Here is a 16798-nt window from a genome sequence, read left to right as displayed (position 1 = left end):
CTGACGCTTGCCCATTTTTCCTGCTTCCAACACATTGAGGACAAAATGTTCACTTGCTGCCTAATATATCCCACCCACTAACAGGTGCCGTGATGAAGAGATAATCAGTGTTATTCACTTCACCTGTCATGTTATGCCTGATCGGTGTATATCCATTTCCTTTGTCTTTATCTAACGCTCACCTAATGTCAATCTGTAAAAACAGTAATTCCATAACACTGTTAAATATAATATAGCCTTTTTCATATACTGTACATTTGCGATTCCTTAAAGGTCCCATGGCATAACATTTTCATTTTATGAGGTTTTTCAACATTAATATGAGTTCCCCTAGCCTGAATATTGTCCCCAAGTGGATAGAAATGTTGATCGGTGTAAAACCGAGTTCTGGCTGTCTTTCTCTGCCTTTGAGAAAATGACAGGCCAGACGAGCCAATCCTGAAGTCTCCTGGTTTGACGTCCAAGCAGGAACGGTTACCTCCCTTTCCTCCGCCCAGAGAATCTGGCACGGCCCATGCAAGCGCTCGAGAGATCATTGCTTGTGAACGAGTGAACGCTGGCAGTTTCTCAGTGTTTGGATGTACAAATGAAAACAGAAGTCTTTTTTCAGTTCCTTCTGATCTGTGATCAGTGATTTCTGATGTGTAGCTAATTATTTATTATTCGTGCACACGCAGCGGCTTCTCTCTCTCCCGACAGAACGGTGTTTTTGTGTTTTCTATCTTGTGAGTCAGTGTTTTTGTACATCCTCGTCGCGTCTATCTGTTCTAAAATGTGCATACAGTCATGAGTTTCTGCTCAACATCAGCAGAGTAACATCTTTAGCGATAAACCTCACACACGCCGAAGCTCGGGCTGCACTGACCGGTCGGCCTTCAACATCCCCGACCCCCAGTACTGCATCTGGCCCACAGCGGAGGCGCCGTACGCAGCGCGAGATTAAGCAGAAGGGGGGTAAGCGTGAGCATATCCGGGCTAGGCAGCCTAGCTCCACAATAAACTGGATTACATTCGATTACTGCTGTTGTGTCTTTGTTTGCGCTGTGTACTCAATGCGCGTCACTGACGCTTTTCATATGATAGGAACATATCTAAAAATAATGCTATTATCAACACTTACTCGTAACTCGGTCATCTCGACAGCTGTAATGGTACTTTGCATGTGTTACAAAGTTGGTAATAATGATGAAGACGGACTCGGCGTGACTGGGACTTGTGTTTATTCAGAACTCTCAGATACAAACACAATAAACTCGCACTGACTGACAGCGCTCTCATAACTCAGTAGTTACTATAAATAACTTTGTTTGCAATCGCTGAGCTCCATCTCTGGTACATTAGTGATGTCCGGTTCGCGAACGATCTTTCTTTTGAACCGGTTCTTTTTAGTGAACCGAATCAGTTCACCAAATCGGACTGAATCGTTCTAAACGGTTTGCGTCTCCAGTCAGCGCTGATCCATAATTTACTAAAGTTACTAACTTTCTGACATGAGTGACAGTCCCTCCGACTAGAAATAGACTTATAACCTGAAGTATATGCTGTAACTACGACAGTTCACTGAACTGAGACTGACAGAACTTATGTGAAGTGAACTCCGATCCATCCGTCTCTCTGGAAGCAGCTCGTGCGTCGTAGACCTCGTTAAACCACGCCCCCTCCGCTCATTTCAAATGCAAAGATGTCAGCCAATCACAACAGTGGGCGTTTTTACTGAAGTCTCACAGCAGACACGCCTCTTGAAACAGTGCATTCAGCCACAGGGCAAACATCAGTATTGAAAAAAATGCCTTTTATTTCAAAATTATGACATTTTATGACTAACAATATAAGTACACCTCAGGAAACATTATAAAATAATAGAAAAATGCCATGCCATGGGACCTTTAAGAAAATAAGAGCCATAAGAAAATGCTGGCTGATATTGGTATATCTCTATTATAGTACTTGCCTAGATTATTTAAACGTTTGCTATCTTTGTTTTGTCTGTTCAGTTTTCTTTTCCACGTTAATTGTCATGTCAGAACAACTATTTAAAGAGAATCTTTATGTAACGTTGCATGTATTTGTGTTCAAGTATGTTTCTGGCCTCGGAAGGCATGCTATGTCAACCATATAACATTTTTTCCCTTGTCTTCCACATGTAAAGGGAGTTAATTTAATGCTGCCATAAACCTCAGAAAGACCCATAATTTTGTCCTCATCCGAATGAGAGGAGAGAAATGACAGCAACATTTATAATTTGTCCCACTGTAATTTTTCGCTGTCAGGCGAATCCCCAGAAGTGCAAAGTTCTTTTTAATCAAATTATTTGATGAAAGCTGAAGGCAAATTGAGTAGTTCTTTTACAATTAATTATCACAAGACTGGCACACAACACATGGCTTGTTATAGATTGAACTCCCGTTTGAATATTGATTCACTTTTTTTTCTCACGACAAGATGTTTCGCCTCTATCACTCCCAAACACACACAATCACAGACACTAAATTATTCAGCAGTTCCTTTTGGCACATTTTAAGTTTGATCTCTCTTTTAATTACTTTGCTGTCTTTGATATATCAGCATGTTTGCACTGCAAGCTCCCTGCTTGGCTCCATAGGCTAGACTGGAGGTTCAGGTTCAGGCCAGATATCGAGATCCATGCTAACCTCCCTCTGTTCCGGGTCACGTTTCAACATAGCACCCTTCCCATGTCCATATGGCAGCGGTATTGATCGGAGACAGAGTGCAATGTCAAATCTGTTTCTTCCTCTACATGAGGTTTCTGCGCTGGTGATTTGCATGCAAAGGGCATCAGAGCAGTTATGGGTTTTAAGGCAAAACAAAGCTGATGGATTTGTAATAGATATACAGATCTCATGATTTCATTATCAATGCAGAAAATGTTCACCGTGAGGTTTGTGAAGACTGACCTAACAGGTTAAAAGTGCATTCTCTAATGGTAATACTCAAGACCGATAACAAGAAATGTGAATTTTGAACACTCAAGTAAATGAATCAAGTTCTGTTTACTTATTTTAAATGGCAGTTCCAGCGATTCTTATCTTTTTTTTTTTCAGTACTCACAGTACAAACTTTTTAAAAAGCATCTCAATCATGGTGCCACCCAACATGACACTGTAACAAATGGCACAATTAAAAATCAGGCCTCATTTTGGCATATTTGCATGTAGTTACTGGACTTGGATTGATGTGAAATGTTTTCCAGGTCAAAATCAAGTCACGCAATTAATGTTTCTTTCATGTTCGATCACGACTGTCATTTAGTTGAGTAGTTTTACCCATCAATAGTGTTTATTATGAAGCTTTTCTGTTGTTAGAAGAGCAAGTGCCTTTCATTATAGCCTTTACGCACTAAAGAAAGGCTCTTTTTTTACCCTGTGTCCCGCTATAGCCGTCCTCCTGCTGTGAAATGCTCAGCTTCTCTGTTCTGTCAGTAGCCTCAGGGGGGATTGGAGCTTTGTCTCCCCTCACTCACTATCCTGTGGTACCCGCCATGGAAAGACATATCGAGAGAGGAAAGGAACGCATATAAATCCATCTTTTACTTCCCCCAGTAAGGATAGAGGGATTACAAATGCCTTATTTTGATTTCTTCTCCAGCTTAGACAGCTGATGGAGTAGTGATGGTTGGGCGTGTGAGAGAGAGAGAGAGAGAGAGAGAGAGCCCTGCATGCACAGATATGCAGTATTCTTAATGTGACTTTGACAATCCCACTGAGGGATTGAATGACAGCCAGTCGATAGGGGAGTGACGCGTCTGGCTGACCAGCAATATCAGTGCAAGGCGGCAAGAGAGAGAGCAAAAGTAAGAAAAAAAGGGGAGACAGAACACAAAAACTGGATTGAAAACGGTGGGGTGGGTGCTGTTGGCGGGTTACATATATTGAAATTTTTTAGATAAAGCTAATTATAACTATAAACTAACCTTAAACCCTATATATATATAAATATAAATAAATAAAAAATAAACACACACACACACACACACACACACACACACACACACACACACACACACACACACATATATATATATATAAATAAAAAATAATAAACACACAAACACACACACACACACACACACACACACACACATATATATATATATATATATATATATATATATATATATATTATAGCATATTATTTTATAGATTGTTTTTGTTTATATTTACTATTAAAATATTAACTTAATTTATTCATGCATCTATTTCATTTTCTAATTCATTTATGTATTCTTTTTATTATTGTTTACAACATTTATTTTTAATTAATGAATTAACGTTTTCCCAAGTGAGGATGTTCCCAGATGACATCAAAGCAAGGTTTTTTCAGTTTTAGCTCACCTCTGGGGTGGTTGTGTCCTCCAACTATAGCTAAGTACACACACACACACGCACGCACGCAGAGAGAGCACTCTGGAGTGTATAACTAAGAGAGAGAGAGAGGGATAAAAAGTGAGTGAGAGAGGGCCAGGCCAGGACGCCTGATCACAGTCATTTAGAGGAGAGAGGGGTATGGCAGCGGCTGGCATGCTTTGCTCCTGTAACCCTCTCATCTCCTGTCTCTGCTCTTCCTCTCCCACCTCCCCCAATGACCCTCCTTCTCATCCCTCCTTTTGCTCCACAGATGAGTTTAAGGGCACGAGCACCGTGGAACTGATCAAGAAGGAAGGCACCACTCTGGGCCTGACAGTATCCGGAGGCATCGACAAAGACGGCAAGCCCCGAGTCTCCAACCTGCGCCAGGGCGGCATCGCTGCCAGGTAAATATTAGCGAACCATTTGTAGGTTCATTTTCCGAAACACTGCGGCACTTTCAAGACACTGCTGTGTTTTCAAGATGTCCAACATATCTGACTCAGAAATTGGGAAACATCTTTGGAAACGGTAATTAGTGCTTGCTAAGACTATTGTTGTTGATAGGGTTAGGACTTGAATAAACTTGAAAGGAAAAAAAATTATTCCTTAGACTTACATTAAAAGAAGGACTAGACAATCTAGAGACCAGACTTCTCTAAAGGCCTCTTGCCACTACCCAACCCCCCTTGTTTTCAGGTTCTGTACAGCTAGCAATCACATATTCTTTAGAAAATGAAAGAAATTTGGTTTTGTAGAAACTAGATGTGCCAAATTCACTTTTAAGGCTTTGTGTTGTGAGGTTTTTGTTGTCTTTTGGTCTTTATGCTAATGGTTTTTGCTAAGACAGCATCTATAATCAGGCCCTGAGAGATCAATGTGTTCATAGTCTGTTGTGCTGGAGCATTGTCTAGGAAGTGTGTGTGTGTGTGTGTGTGTGTATGCGCATTGTTTTATCTCTACACACTGTGCGTGCGTGTGTCTGTATGAATAAGGTAGACAGAATCTTTTAATCAATACTGCATAAGCCAGAACTCTTCTTCCATTTCCATATTGGCTCTCAGGGATGGCAGACGGCCTACTGTTCGCTAGCACGTCAGACCTCTCCATAAACACACACATTTGCACACACACACACACAATCCTCAAAGAATAGATCCATATTCAGATCCCAGAACAAACACTGCACATGCCGTATAGTAAAACGCACACGTTTTAAACCCTCTCCTTGACAGTCACAGATACTGTTTTCCGCAAATCAATTGTTCGGCTTTAAATGTTTCGCCGCACATCAAGTCTTGTATCTTATTACCACAGAGACACTTGCCCTGATAATTTTACTCGAGCTGAAATAAACTGCCTAACATCACACTCGCTCTTCCAGAATCTGTTGACAATCAGGCCGCCTTGTTAAACGCGAGCGCTTTCAACTCCGTGTATGTGTGTCAGTGAAAGATCGAAATGGAGACTGGAGCAGCCTGTCTTGATCTCACTAGATGCTTCCTTAGAACAAAGTGCTCCCTTCATGTGCTCAAATCAGCTATCACAGCGTCTCAGAGCTCGACCCGTCTCCTTCGCTTCTCTTTGTTTTTTCTCTTTCTTTGTTTTCTCTTCTCTTGCCTATTTACTGTGCTCCTTCTTTCGGTTATGCAATTTCCTCCTCTCACATTTTCTTCAGCAAATGTACAGAATCTACTTTTTGGTCTGTTTCTTTGCAGGAGTGACCAGTTGAACGTAGGGGACTACATCAAATCTGTGAACGGTATCAACTTGACAAAGTTTCGTCATGATGAGATCATCAGTCTGTTGAAGAATGTGGGTGAGAGGGTTGTCCTGGAGGTCGAGTATGAGCTACCGCCTGTCTGTGAGTGAGATTATAAAAGCAATGCTATTACTTAATACAGCTGGAATACTTCATTCTGATTCTGATTCATTCTGCTATTAAATATATATTTTTACTTAATATGGCACAGCTGGAATTCTCTATTCTCTCTTCATTCATTCTGATGTGATCATTTCATATACATCTGTTTTTTCTGTCATCCTTGGGCTAGCGTTACATTATATGATCACGCTCTTATTCGTGAAATTGCTTTTAAACCATTCAAGCGCCACAAGACAGAAGAGAACGTGCTGTGTGACACACACACTCACACAACGCACAGAAAGAAAGACGCGCATCAGAATCGAGTTCTTTCACGCTTGGACGAACAATAACACACAGAATTATGCCAAAATGCCCGTTTTGTCAAGGATTCTCATAAGAACAGTCTTAAAATAGTTAAATAACATCTTAAATGAAGTTAAAGAGTTGTGAGAAAATGAAATGCATGTGACAACAAGTCAGATCTTAAAGTGACAGCATCCTAATAAACCAGTTGCTGTGATATCTGTCATTTATGTTAATCAAAGAACAGAGGTAACAGAGAAAAATGTAGCTTTAATAAGGATGAATCTATGTTTAATGTATTATTTATGCAGTGCAAACTGTTTGATAACTTTATTCAATTTATGTATATTTGGCCACAGGTAAATATGACATTTATTATAATGGGTTTATGTGATTGTTTTAATTTCACTTAAATAAAAAGTATTTTTTTCTTGAAATTGATAGCTTTCAATTATACTGTAATGTTTAATGTCTATCATTAATATATATTTTTTTAAATTGTGAAATTATAATGTTTAAATATTAAAAAGGTAACGATTAATCGCGATTAATTACAGAAACAATTTGCGATTTAATAAAAAAAAATATCGATTGACAACACTTTAAAATAATATAATATAATATAATTAATATACTATAATATATAAACTCTGGGAAATTCAGTGATCCAGTAATCGAAATCATTCAAACAAACAGTCCAAAACAGCACTAATGTAAAGGAGGCCAGGCTGATTACATCACACACATTAGAGAGAATAAAGACTCACATTGCGTTTTTAGTGAATTGTTCGTTTCAGTGTGTGTTTTGCTTTTAAACACGAGCTCTGTCGTATTCTGCGATTGTTTCTGAAGAGCGCAATTTTGGTGACGTACCGGAGTTGTACAGTAAGCCTGTGAGTGTCTCATGCACAAACAACAAACCGCGTGTGTGCGCGCTCTCGATCACTGATCGCATGCTGCATTCATGTACAGATACATCTCAGTACATTCGTGTTGTTTCCACACACACTCACACAATCTGATTGTTTACTTTGGATATAGCAAATTATTACAAAATGAATGTGTTTAATGAGATAAATGGTCTATGCTTAATTTCACGATCAGTACAGCAAAAGTGCGATTAAAATGTATCTATTGACAGCCCTAATAAATATCCAAAACACTGGCACTGCGGCACAATCTTAATCTGATTAATTGGCTTGAGTTATAAGTGATCTACAACTATCAATCTACAATTGATTCGTTAAAATGAGTTTTATAACAGCAATCATACACTGAGTTACCTCACTCTTAGTGACGTGAAATGTCTTTGAGTTTATTTCTTGTATTTTAGTTTCAGTTCATTTTTATGTCCTGGTCAAGGATTGAAGTCTTGACAGATCTTTGAACTGTTCATTTCCTTCCTCAGCCGTACAAGGCTCAGGGGTCATGTTCAAAAATGTGGAGGTGACGCTGCACAAAGAAGGCAATACATTCGGTTTCGTCATCAGAGGTGAGTTCCTCCATAGACTTCCTCACATCCGAGTTCAAATGTCTTTGAGCCCACCTCATCAACACGCTTTCATTCACATAGACATCAAACAAAAAGAGACTATTTTTCTCTGAAGATTCGATTTGCTGCCCTTGGGCCCAGTGAAAGGAAACGAAGCAGCTTTCAGCCGCAGTTCTAATGCTCAATTTCCAAATATTTACCAAGCAGACATCATTAAAAGAAAGAGACCATTTAGATACATCTAGAGTATAAAGTCTTTTGAAGAGAGATAGAAAAAAAAAGGTTTCCTGTAAAGGTCTTGGTTAGCTTGGCTCCTTCTCTCAAATCTGTCACAAAGAGGCATATTGAGGACTCCCTTTTCATCTTCAAGACTCCATTTGTGAATTCAATGGTATGCAATTTTTATAGCGAGCAGTGCGGCTTTAAATATGTATAATCTGGTGCCTTTGTAGAAAAATATATGGAAATATCAGTGAGGTGAGCAAATGGCCTTTGGTGTGCACCACTAAGCCAGTATTTGGAGTTGTAATTTAAGTTTACAGCATGTTAAACATCAAGTGTGAGTATACATATCCACAAGTGTAAATGCACAGTGTTTCACTCTATGGCTACATTTGTTCAATGTGTCAAAACAAGTTGTTTTTTTCATGGTGTAGGAGGCGCCCATGAAGACAGGAACAAATCTCGCCCGGTTACCATAACAACCATCAGACCCGGTGGTCCGGCGGACAGGTGAGTTGGTCCTGAACTGAACTGGATGTTTCTATCCACCTATTATTATGGAATGCTGGATGGAAATGACAAGATGCATATAAATTCTAAAAACATATGCGCTCAACTGAGGCTGATGCATTTTTTTATTTGATATGCGCATTAACTATGATGGAATTGCGTTTACCGAATAAATCCCTTGATGTGCAACACACAAAAAAAAACATGACTTTGCCTCAACAGAGGACATGATTGGATAACTGAACTAACCAGCAGACCAATTTCATTGCACAGCAGCATCTTAAATGTTAGTTTGGTCGCTCTAAAATGCCTGAGCTAAAGTCTAATTTCCTCCCACAAGTGTCTCACATGATTGCGTTCCTAAACACCAGCATCCTATTCGAACACAAGATAACATGACAGCGTTTATTGCGTTTTGTCTGTGCGCTCTGGGGAAAAAAGAGACACAGTGGCTTCCCCAATTGCAACAATGCATTTTTATTACAGATATTTTGCACCAATTTCCCAGGAAGTGACTATTTTGTTCTCTTGAAAACATGGGATGGGAGCGCTGCTTGATTCGCAAATGTTTTATGATATTCTAATGTTGTGAATAAGTTAAATTCACAACTTTTTTTCAGCATCCTAACTGAAAAGTGCTGGTTAGAAACACTCCACATATAGCCAAGACACTTTGTGCATCATACAAAGAGTTGACTCACAGTTTGTTTCTATGGAGTTTAGTTTTAGCATTCTGCTTAGCTAATGCAAGGATACTCAAATAAGCATAACAATAGATAGAACACATATAATTAAGTGATACAATTTTAATGACACTGTCCTTCTTTAAAACCTACTTAAACCAGTGATAGGTTGGTTTGCTGGGGCCAGTTGCATAAGCATAGCCATTATGTTAAGACTGTGACTTAAGTACTAGTATGACCAACTAGCGATTAGTCAAGGGACAATCAGTCTTAATTTTTGGTTTCAAATTAGACCAATCAACTTTTTTATGTAACCGAGTTATAAACACTCTTAAAGAACAAAATGTGATGACTAACTTGTAAGATTAGTCTTAGTATTTTATGCAACCAGCCCCTGGTCTTAGATGGTTTAAGCTAGTCTAAGGTGGTTTTATCTGGTGTAAGCTGGTCTCCAAGCTGGTTTAGTTGGGTGGCCCAGCTTGACCAGCTGAAAAGTTGCTTACATTCTTCGAAAATCAGCAAATAGACCATTGTGATGTTTTTTCAGGGTGAACTATAAATATGCAAGTATATTGATAATCTTTATTTAACCTTCCTCCCATCTTCTCCCCACACTATGGGATTTCCCTGCCTAAGGATACAAGCTATACAGCTTTATAATTTGTCCCCTCAAAAAAAAAAAATAATAATAATAATAATATATATATATATATATATATATATATATATATATATATATATATATATATATATATATATATATATATATATATATATATATATATATATATATATATATCTTAAGGTTTAGCATAATTAACTTTCTAAGCATTCAGAATGCAGCTGTGATTTCTCTTTAGGCAATTCACAAGGTTTTAGAACTGATTTGAAATTTGAATCTATAACTAATAGCATCTATGATGATGTTGGTTACCGATAAATGCGCATGTTGATGTATTGTTATTACTGACTTTATTCCTGCATGTCACATTAAACATGAAATGTAGCTCATGTACATGCGTGTTCTCTTTCTGGTTCCTTGCAATGGGTTTGACTTTTATCTTTAAAGGTTCAGCATAGCTGGACTGTAGTCATTGCTGAAGAATTTGCTTGATGAAAATAGTGTTTCCCAGTTGGAGTTCCTTTCAGAAACGGAATGGATTGCCCCGGAACTTCAGCGCTCGCTTGAGAATTGTAAATGGACTGGCGTGATTTTTCATTCACTCTGGCGTTTGAACTGCTCTGTTATTACCATCATTACACGCTAGCCCGTCTCTCTCTTTCCCCACACCCATATCAATATTCATTTTGCACACTGGTAATTTAATTTCTTACCGACAGAGTATTCCTATTTATTTTGTTCAGTGGCTTGGCTCCTGTTTTTCTGGGTAAATATTGTGTTCTGTTCCTCTGCAGTTTGGTATTGACTGGCCTCTGACATTTTGCAGTCTGAGAAAACGGCCCCCTTGGAATATAAAAACAGCAAATTTCATTTCGTATGAGTTATAAATCAGGCCTCTAACCAAAACTTGTCTCTAGGGGTGCTCCCTGTTATTCTGGGTTAAAATATGCTCTCATGAAGCTCAATAGTATGGCCTAGCCAGACTTAAACATCAAGACTGTACACATCTACTAAACACAGTTTACCTTTGTCTTTACATGCTATTTTTGTTTATCTCAAATGAATTGTATCACAATTACAGACCACTGTGCAAAAACTTAATTAATCACAGTCGCTAACATTTGAATGGAGAAAATTTCTGTCTGTCCAAAACTATTACGTACAAAAAATTCCACAGTTACATAACCATTTAGAAGTGTGGGTTTGTAAGATTGTTAATGTTTTTCAAATAAGTCTGCATTTATTTGATTAAAAGTACAGTAAAATAGTAATATTGTTAAAATAACTGTTTTCATATTTTAATATGTGATGTATTCCTGTGATGGCAAAGCCACAGTGTCATTTTATCCTTTAGAAATTGTTCTAATATGCTGATTTGGTGCTTGAGAAGCATTTCTGATTATGTTGAAAGCAGTTATGTGGCTTAATATTTTTTGTGAAAACTGTGGTACATAATTTTTATGATTCTTTGAATAGAAATTTCAAAACCGCATTTATTTGAAATAGAAATTTTTTGTACTGTCTTTCTTTACTGTCAATCAATTTAATGCAACTTTGCTGAATAGAAGTATTAATTTCTTACTAATTTTGCTGACCCCAAACTTTTGAACGGTAGTGTAACTCAGAAAACCATTAACATATCTATTAAGTGACAAAATAACGGCAACATTTTCCTATTTACATGTTGTGATGTGTATAGTTACATCATGTACTAAGACCGATGGAAAATGAAAATTTGCGAATGAGAGTATAGTTCCTAGCCATATCGGTCTAGAAAATCATAACTTTTCATTTTCCGTCGGTCTTAGTACACAATGTAACTATACACATCACAACATGTAAATAGGAAAATGTTGGCGTTATTTTGTCAGAGTTATGGCACGCACGGAGATGAGAATGGGATGTATGGACTTATCTACCTCTGGGGGATACGGTGAATAAGCTAAAGTCCCAAAAAGTTGGTGTGTTCCTTTAAATAAAACTGACTAGAGATTTGATACTACTAACTTGGAAAAGTTTAGCAAATCAAGTTATTTATTCTTCCTCAGATTGCGATCACTGTAGCGGCTGTATCTTGTAAACACATCTTTATTTCCAGGCGCTCTGATTAAAAAGCATAGAAGCCAGCCAATCAGATTGCCTCCAGATGTATCAGCCTGAACTTGCCAGTTTTGTGTGCATATGCATCAGATGGTCCAGGAACAAAAAGTACCAGATGTACCGATAGAGATGGTTGCATTTTCTCCTACTTCCCATGGTACATGAGTTTATTTTTATATCTTTTGAGGTTCAGAGCGGTATCTGGTCTTAGTTTAGGAATTACTGTGGTTTTGGAAAGGTCTCTGTTGTGTTGAGCACAGACGTGACCTGCCTGCCATGAAAACAGATGGAATGTGAGGAATTGTAAAGCCTGTAACCTTTCCAGCATTTTAAAGGCTTATTGTTACGAGCAAACAAGGGGAGGACACACAATACAAGTGCTGTCGTGTCTCTGGGTGCCTCTCTTGTTCACAACACATTTCTTCTGTAATTCAGAAAGTTCTTCTCAGTATTTATTGTATTTTGTTTTCTCTCTCAGGGAAGGTACTGTCAAACCTGGTGACAGGCTGCTCAGTATTGACGGGATTCGTCTGCATGGAGCTTCTCACGCAGAGGCCATGAGCATCCTCAAACAGTGTGGACAGGAAGCCACACTTCTAATAGAGTACGATGTGTCAGTCATGGGTAAGGACACTCCCACTTCATCTAATCCCGCCCCCTGATAATTCACATCTATTTTTAATAATTAAATGGGCAATTAAATATGGAATTTATCATAAAGAAGCCAAAACAAATTTATTTCATGAAATTTAATATAAACCAAATTGTATAACAATTGGGGTTGTCAAATCGATTAATTGCAATTAATCGCATTTAACATAAAAGTGTATATATATATATATAGAAACATACACACACACACACACACACACACAAAGTGTTGGGGAAAGTTACTTTGTAAAGTAGTGCATTACAATATTGCGTTACTCCCTTAAAAAGATACCTAGGTACTTTTTAAGAAAAGTAATGCGTTACATTACTTTTGCGTTATTTTTCTTTCCTGAACTGGGCTTGTTTTGGGGTTTTTTATAACAAAAAAGTTATATTTTTGGGATAATGTCAAAGGCTGATGGAAATGTAAAAATTCACATGTGTACAGTAGAGGGAACAGCTCAAACAAACCATTCAGCTGTGCTGCCATTCTGGACTGCAGAACAATAGGATGCAGGAGAAGAATGTTTAACACTGACTAGTGTTGTCAAAAGTACCGGCCGTGATACCAAGTCGGTACTGAAATTTAAAAAATGTGAGCGCTGTTGAGCGGAATCGTAAACAACTCTGATTGCCCATTGTGCTCACACGCTCATCAAATATGTCTGTGATTGGCTACAATGACCAGTGCTTCAAAAACATGTTGTAAATATTCATCAATGCCGCTTTTCACAGAGCGCTTACACAGATTCACACGGGAGCGTTTGAATGCAGGCACCTATCAGCCTTCCGGTCCGCTGGTCGACGCCTGCTTGTGCTTTCAAAACACTTTCAAACACTTCTGTGTGCTTTCAAACACTCCCGTGCATTGATCATTGTAGCCAATCACAGACACATCCGATGAGCGCGTGAGCACAGTGGCCAGTCAGAGGTGTTTATGATTCCAGCTCAAAGCGTCACATTTTTTACATTTCAGTATCGACTTGGTATTTTCAGTAATTTTGACAACACTAACAATTACTTAACCAATAAAAACAAAAAAGTACTTTTTGCTTATGGTTTAACTAAATCATCAAAGGTCAGAAGCAAGTACATTGGTCAATAAAGTGAGATTAAATGCATAAAAATATTTGGAGGTTTGCGTAGTATTCTGATTTCACATTTAAAGTAATGTGTTACTTTACTAGTTACTTGAAAAAAGTAATCTGAGTATGTAACTCAAGTTACTTGTAATGCGTTACCCCAACACTGCACACACATATCTATTTACAAACTTTTATGCGATTAATTGCAATTGATTTGACAGCACTAATAGCATTTTATATTATTTTTCAATTTTAATATTTCAGTATTAATACATTTACAAATCTACATAAGTGAAATTGCAGAAAAGTGATAAAAATACAATCTTTACTTTTTTATATGTGCTGTTGCTATAAAGGTGAATTTATTTGTAGTTAATTACAATTCTGTCTTTATTTACTCACCTTTATTACTGAAACTACTATTATTTTAGTATTTTGTTTGTATTTTTGTTCCTTTTAATTCTATATACTTTTGTTTGTATTGTAGTGCACTTTTGTAGTTTTCGTTTGGTTTAATTTTTTAATGCTTTTATTTCAAATGTAGGGAATGTTATTGTTTTTTTCCTGCAAGTTCTTTTAATAGTGTTGCTGAATGGCAGTAACTTTGTCAAGAAGGGACATGTCATGTCCCATGTCATGGGTTTGTTGTAGACCATTTGTGCAGTTGTGTTCTGGATCATTGTTGAGGCTTAATCGTTCTGGCTGGAAAACCATTACATTATTTGTAAACACATCGATTGAAAACCGCATTTACAGAATGTAACATTTTAGCAATTTTAAAGAAGTTATTTCATGTCATTTAACTCTCGAATGTCAATATGTTTTTCTAGCATTTGTAAATGTCAGGGAAAACATGCTGTGGATAAGGACAGAGTGCCAAAGAGGTGAATGAGGTGCAAAAAGACAAGGAAGAAGGTGACAGTTAGTGAGCTGAACTGAAATGAAAAGGAAAGTCTCTTAAGATTTGAAGTGGCCCGTGGCTGTAACTCATCTTTTCAATGTCTTTTTTGGGCTCTGACCCGGAAGTGATAGATTCTTTTTCTGCTGTGCCCAGAGGAAGTCTAGTGAAAAGGCACATCCTGCTTCAATGGACTGATATGCCCCTCAGAACTGTGCTGTTCGAACAGCATTAACTACCTTACAATGCCTTTTTGACTGTTTTTGGTCAATGCACTTTCCTTATCAGTTTAAATCTTGCTGTGTAACTTATAGATCGTTCCGTCCTGGATTTCTGCCCAAAATAAAACCCTTTCTCCACACCTAAAGCAATTTACACCCTCTTTCGCCCTCTCTCCTCTCTCTTTCTGTCTTATCAACTCTCTTGCTTAGTATGGTACTAGTTTATTTGTGAGAAAGACAGTTCTAGGGATGAGACTTCTGACTCTTTTCTGCAAATCAGCTCTGTTGAACAGTTTAAAAAAAAAAAAATCATTCAGCAGTACTTGTACGCCATTGTGTTCAATGCATCATGAGGTATTGTTCTTAGTATTAGCTTGATCATTATGAGTTCGGTTCATCAAGGTTGTGTGTTTATGAGAAGAGAAGGTTCACGTTTTAATGAGTCAGTCAGTTGTTGATTCGCAAACCGCTCAGAACAATTCAGTCTGATGAGTGAATCATTCAGATGTTTTTGTAAACTGTTTCAGATGTTTCATTGGAAATATCCAACTCAATAATTCATTCATGAATCAGACAATACCTGCTGAGTTGCCGCTTTAAGGGTGTTAAGGCCTGGTCACATTCACAAAATTTGACAAAAAAGGTTCACTGTCTATTAGGAATGCCGCAATTCTCAATATAATATTGAACCGTTCGGTACGGCATTCACGGTTCTTTAATTTGCCTCCTCCATCCCAATATACTGAAAAACGCGACATACATTCACAACACACGTTAGTGTGGAGTTATACTCACGGAACACTATAGTTATTCACAATCACAAAAGTTCATTATTTGCATTTGTTTTAAAGCCTTGCCGGCTAATTCGTGTGCACGGTTTTAACATGCGCTTTTCGGAGCTTGCGCACTAAACGCCTGTCAAACACGCGATTACAGGACTACATAGTCGTCTTACTGCGTTAATACTGTCAAATACACACAAGGTTAACGTAAACACAATCGGTTATGTCTAAAGTGAAAGTAAAATCGGCATGTCAGTATATTAGATGCACGCAGGTCTTAAATTGACAACAGCGCAGTAGTGAACACGCGGTCCTTAAAGGGACAGTTCACCTCTAAAATGATGTGATTATTTACTCACTCTAATATTATTTCAAACCTGTATTCATTTCTCGATGACAGAATTTTCATTTTTGAATGAACTATCCTTTTAATACAACAACAACAAAAGACAAAGAGAAAATCCCTCACTCCTCTTGACTGAAAAACTTTAATACAGTAGCTTTAATAAGAATCAATGTATATTTTATAGTGAAGTCTATGTAGTGTTTTATTTGTACATTTATTAATTTGATTTCATACTTTAATGCTGCTGTACAGCTCTGAGCTGCCAGTGTAAATCTTTATATTTATATATATCTATTTTATATTATACAATACACTAGGAATACAAGGGTTTTTTTAAGTAAAGTTTTAAATTTAAGGTAGGTTTTTCAATTCTTTTAAGTAAAATAAAGAAAGAGTATTGCAATAAAAAATAGTCTTTTTTCTCCTTAACCTCTTGTAGTTCCTGTCGCCTAAGAATAGAATAACAAAAAATGTATGTGACAAGCCATCAGAACCGAACTGAACCGAAAACCGTGGTTAAAAACCGAGGTATGTATTAAACCGTGGACTAACTGTATTGTTGCATCCCTACTGTCTATTGTCAGTAGTTTAACAACGGATGAAGCACAGCTCACACAGAAGTCATTCAAACCAAACTCTCTGTTGGTAAACA

At 37.6% G+C, this 16798-nt stretch overlaps 1 protein-coding gene across 11 annotated transcripts in view; it reads left to right on the top strand.

Moving 5' to 3' along the window:
• grip1 (glutamate receptor interacting protein 1) overlaps positions 1-16798 on the top strand; it is a gene marked incomplete at its 5' end in the record, with an annotated part of 312615 nt that overhangs the window by 220798 nt on the left and 75019 nt on the right. For all 11 annotated transcript variants that reach the window (XM_079816494.1, XM_079816502.1, XM_079816501.1 and 8 more), the window contains 5 exons: positions 4636-4771; positions 6083-6228; positions 7943-8026; positions 8683-8758; positions 12642-12787. In XM_079816494.1, the coding sequence (XP_079672620.1) occupies positions 4636-4771; positions 6083-6228; positions 7943-8026; positions 8683-8758; positions 12642-12787 (588 nt within the window). The remainder of the gene's footprint in view (positions 1-4635; positions 4772-6082; positions 6229-7942; positions 8027-8682; positions 8759-12641; positions 12788-16798) is intronic.

Source organism: Gobio gobio, assembly GCF_949357685.1.
Source record: "Gobio gobio genome assembly, chromosome: 5".
Lineage (NCBI taxonomy): Eukaryota > Metazoa > Chordata > Actinopteri > Cypriniformes > Gobionidae > Gobio > Gobio gobio.
The sequence above is the reverse complement of the archived record's forward strand: the minus strand, read 5'-3'. Positions and strand labels throughout refer to the sequence as shown.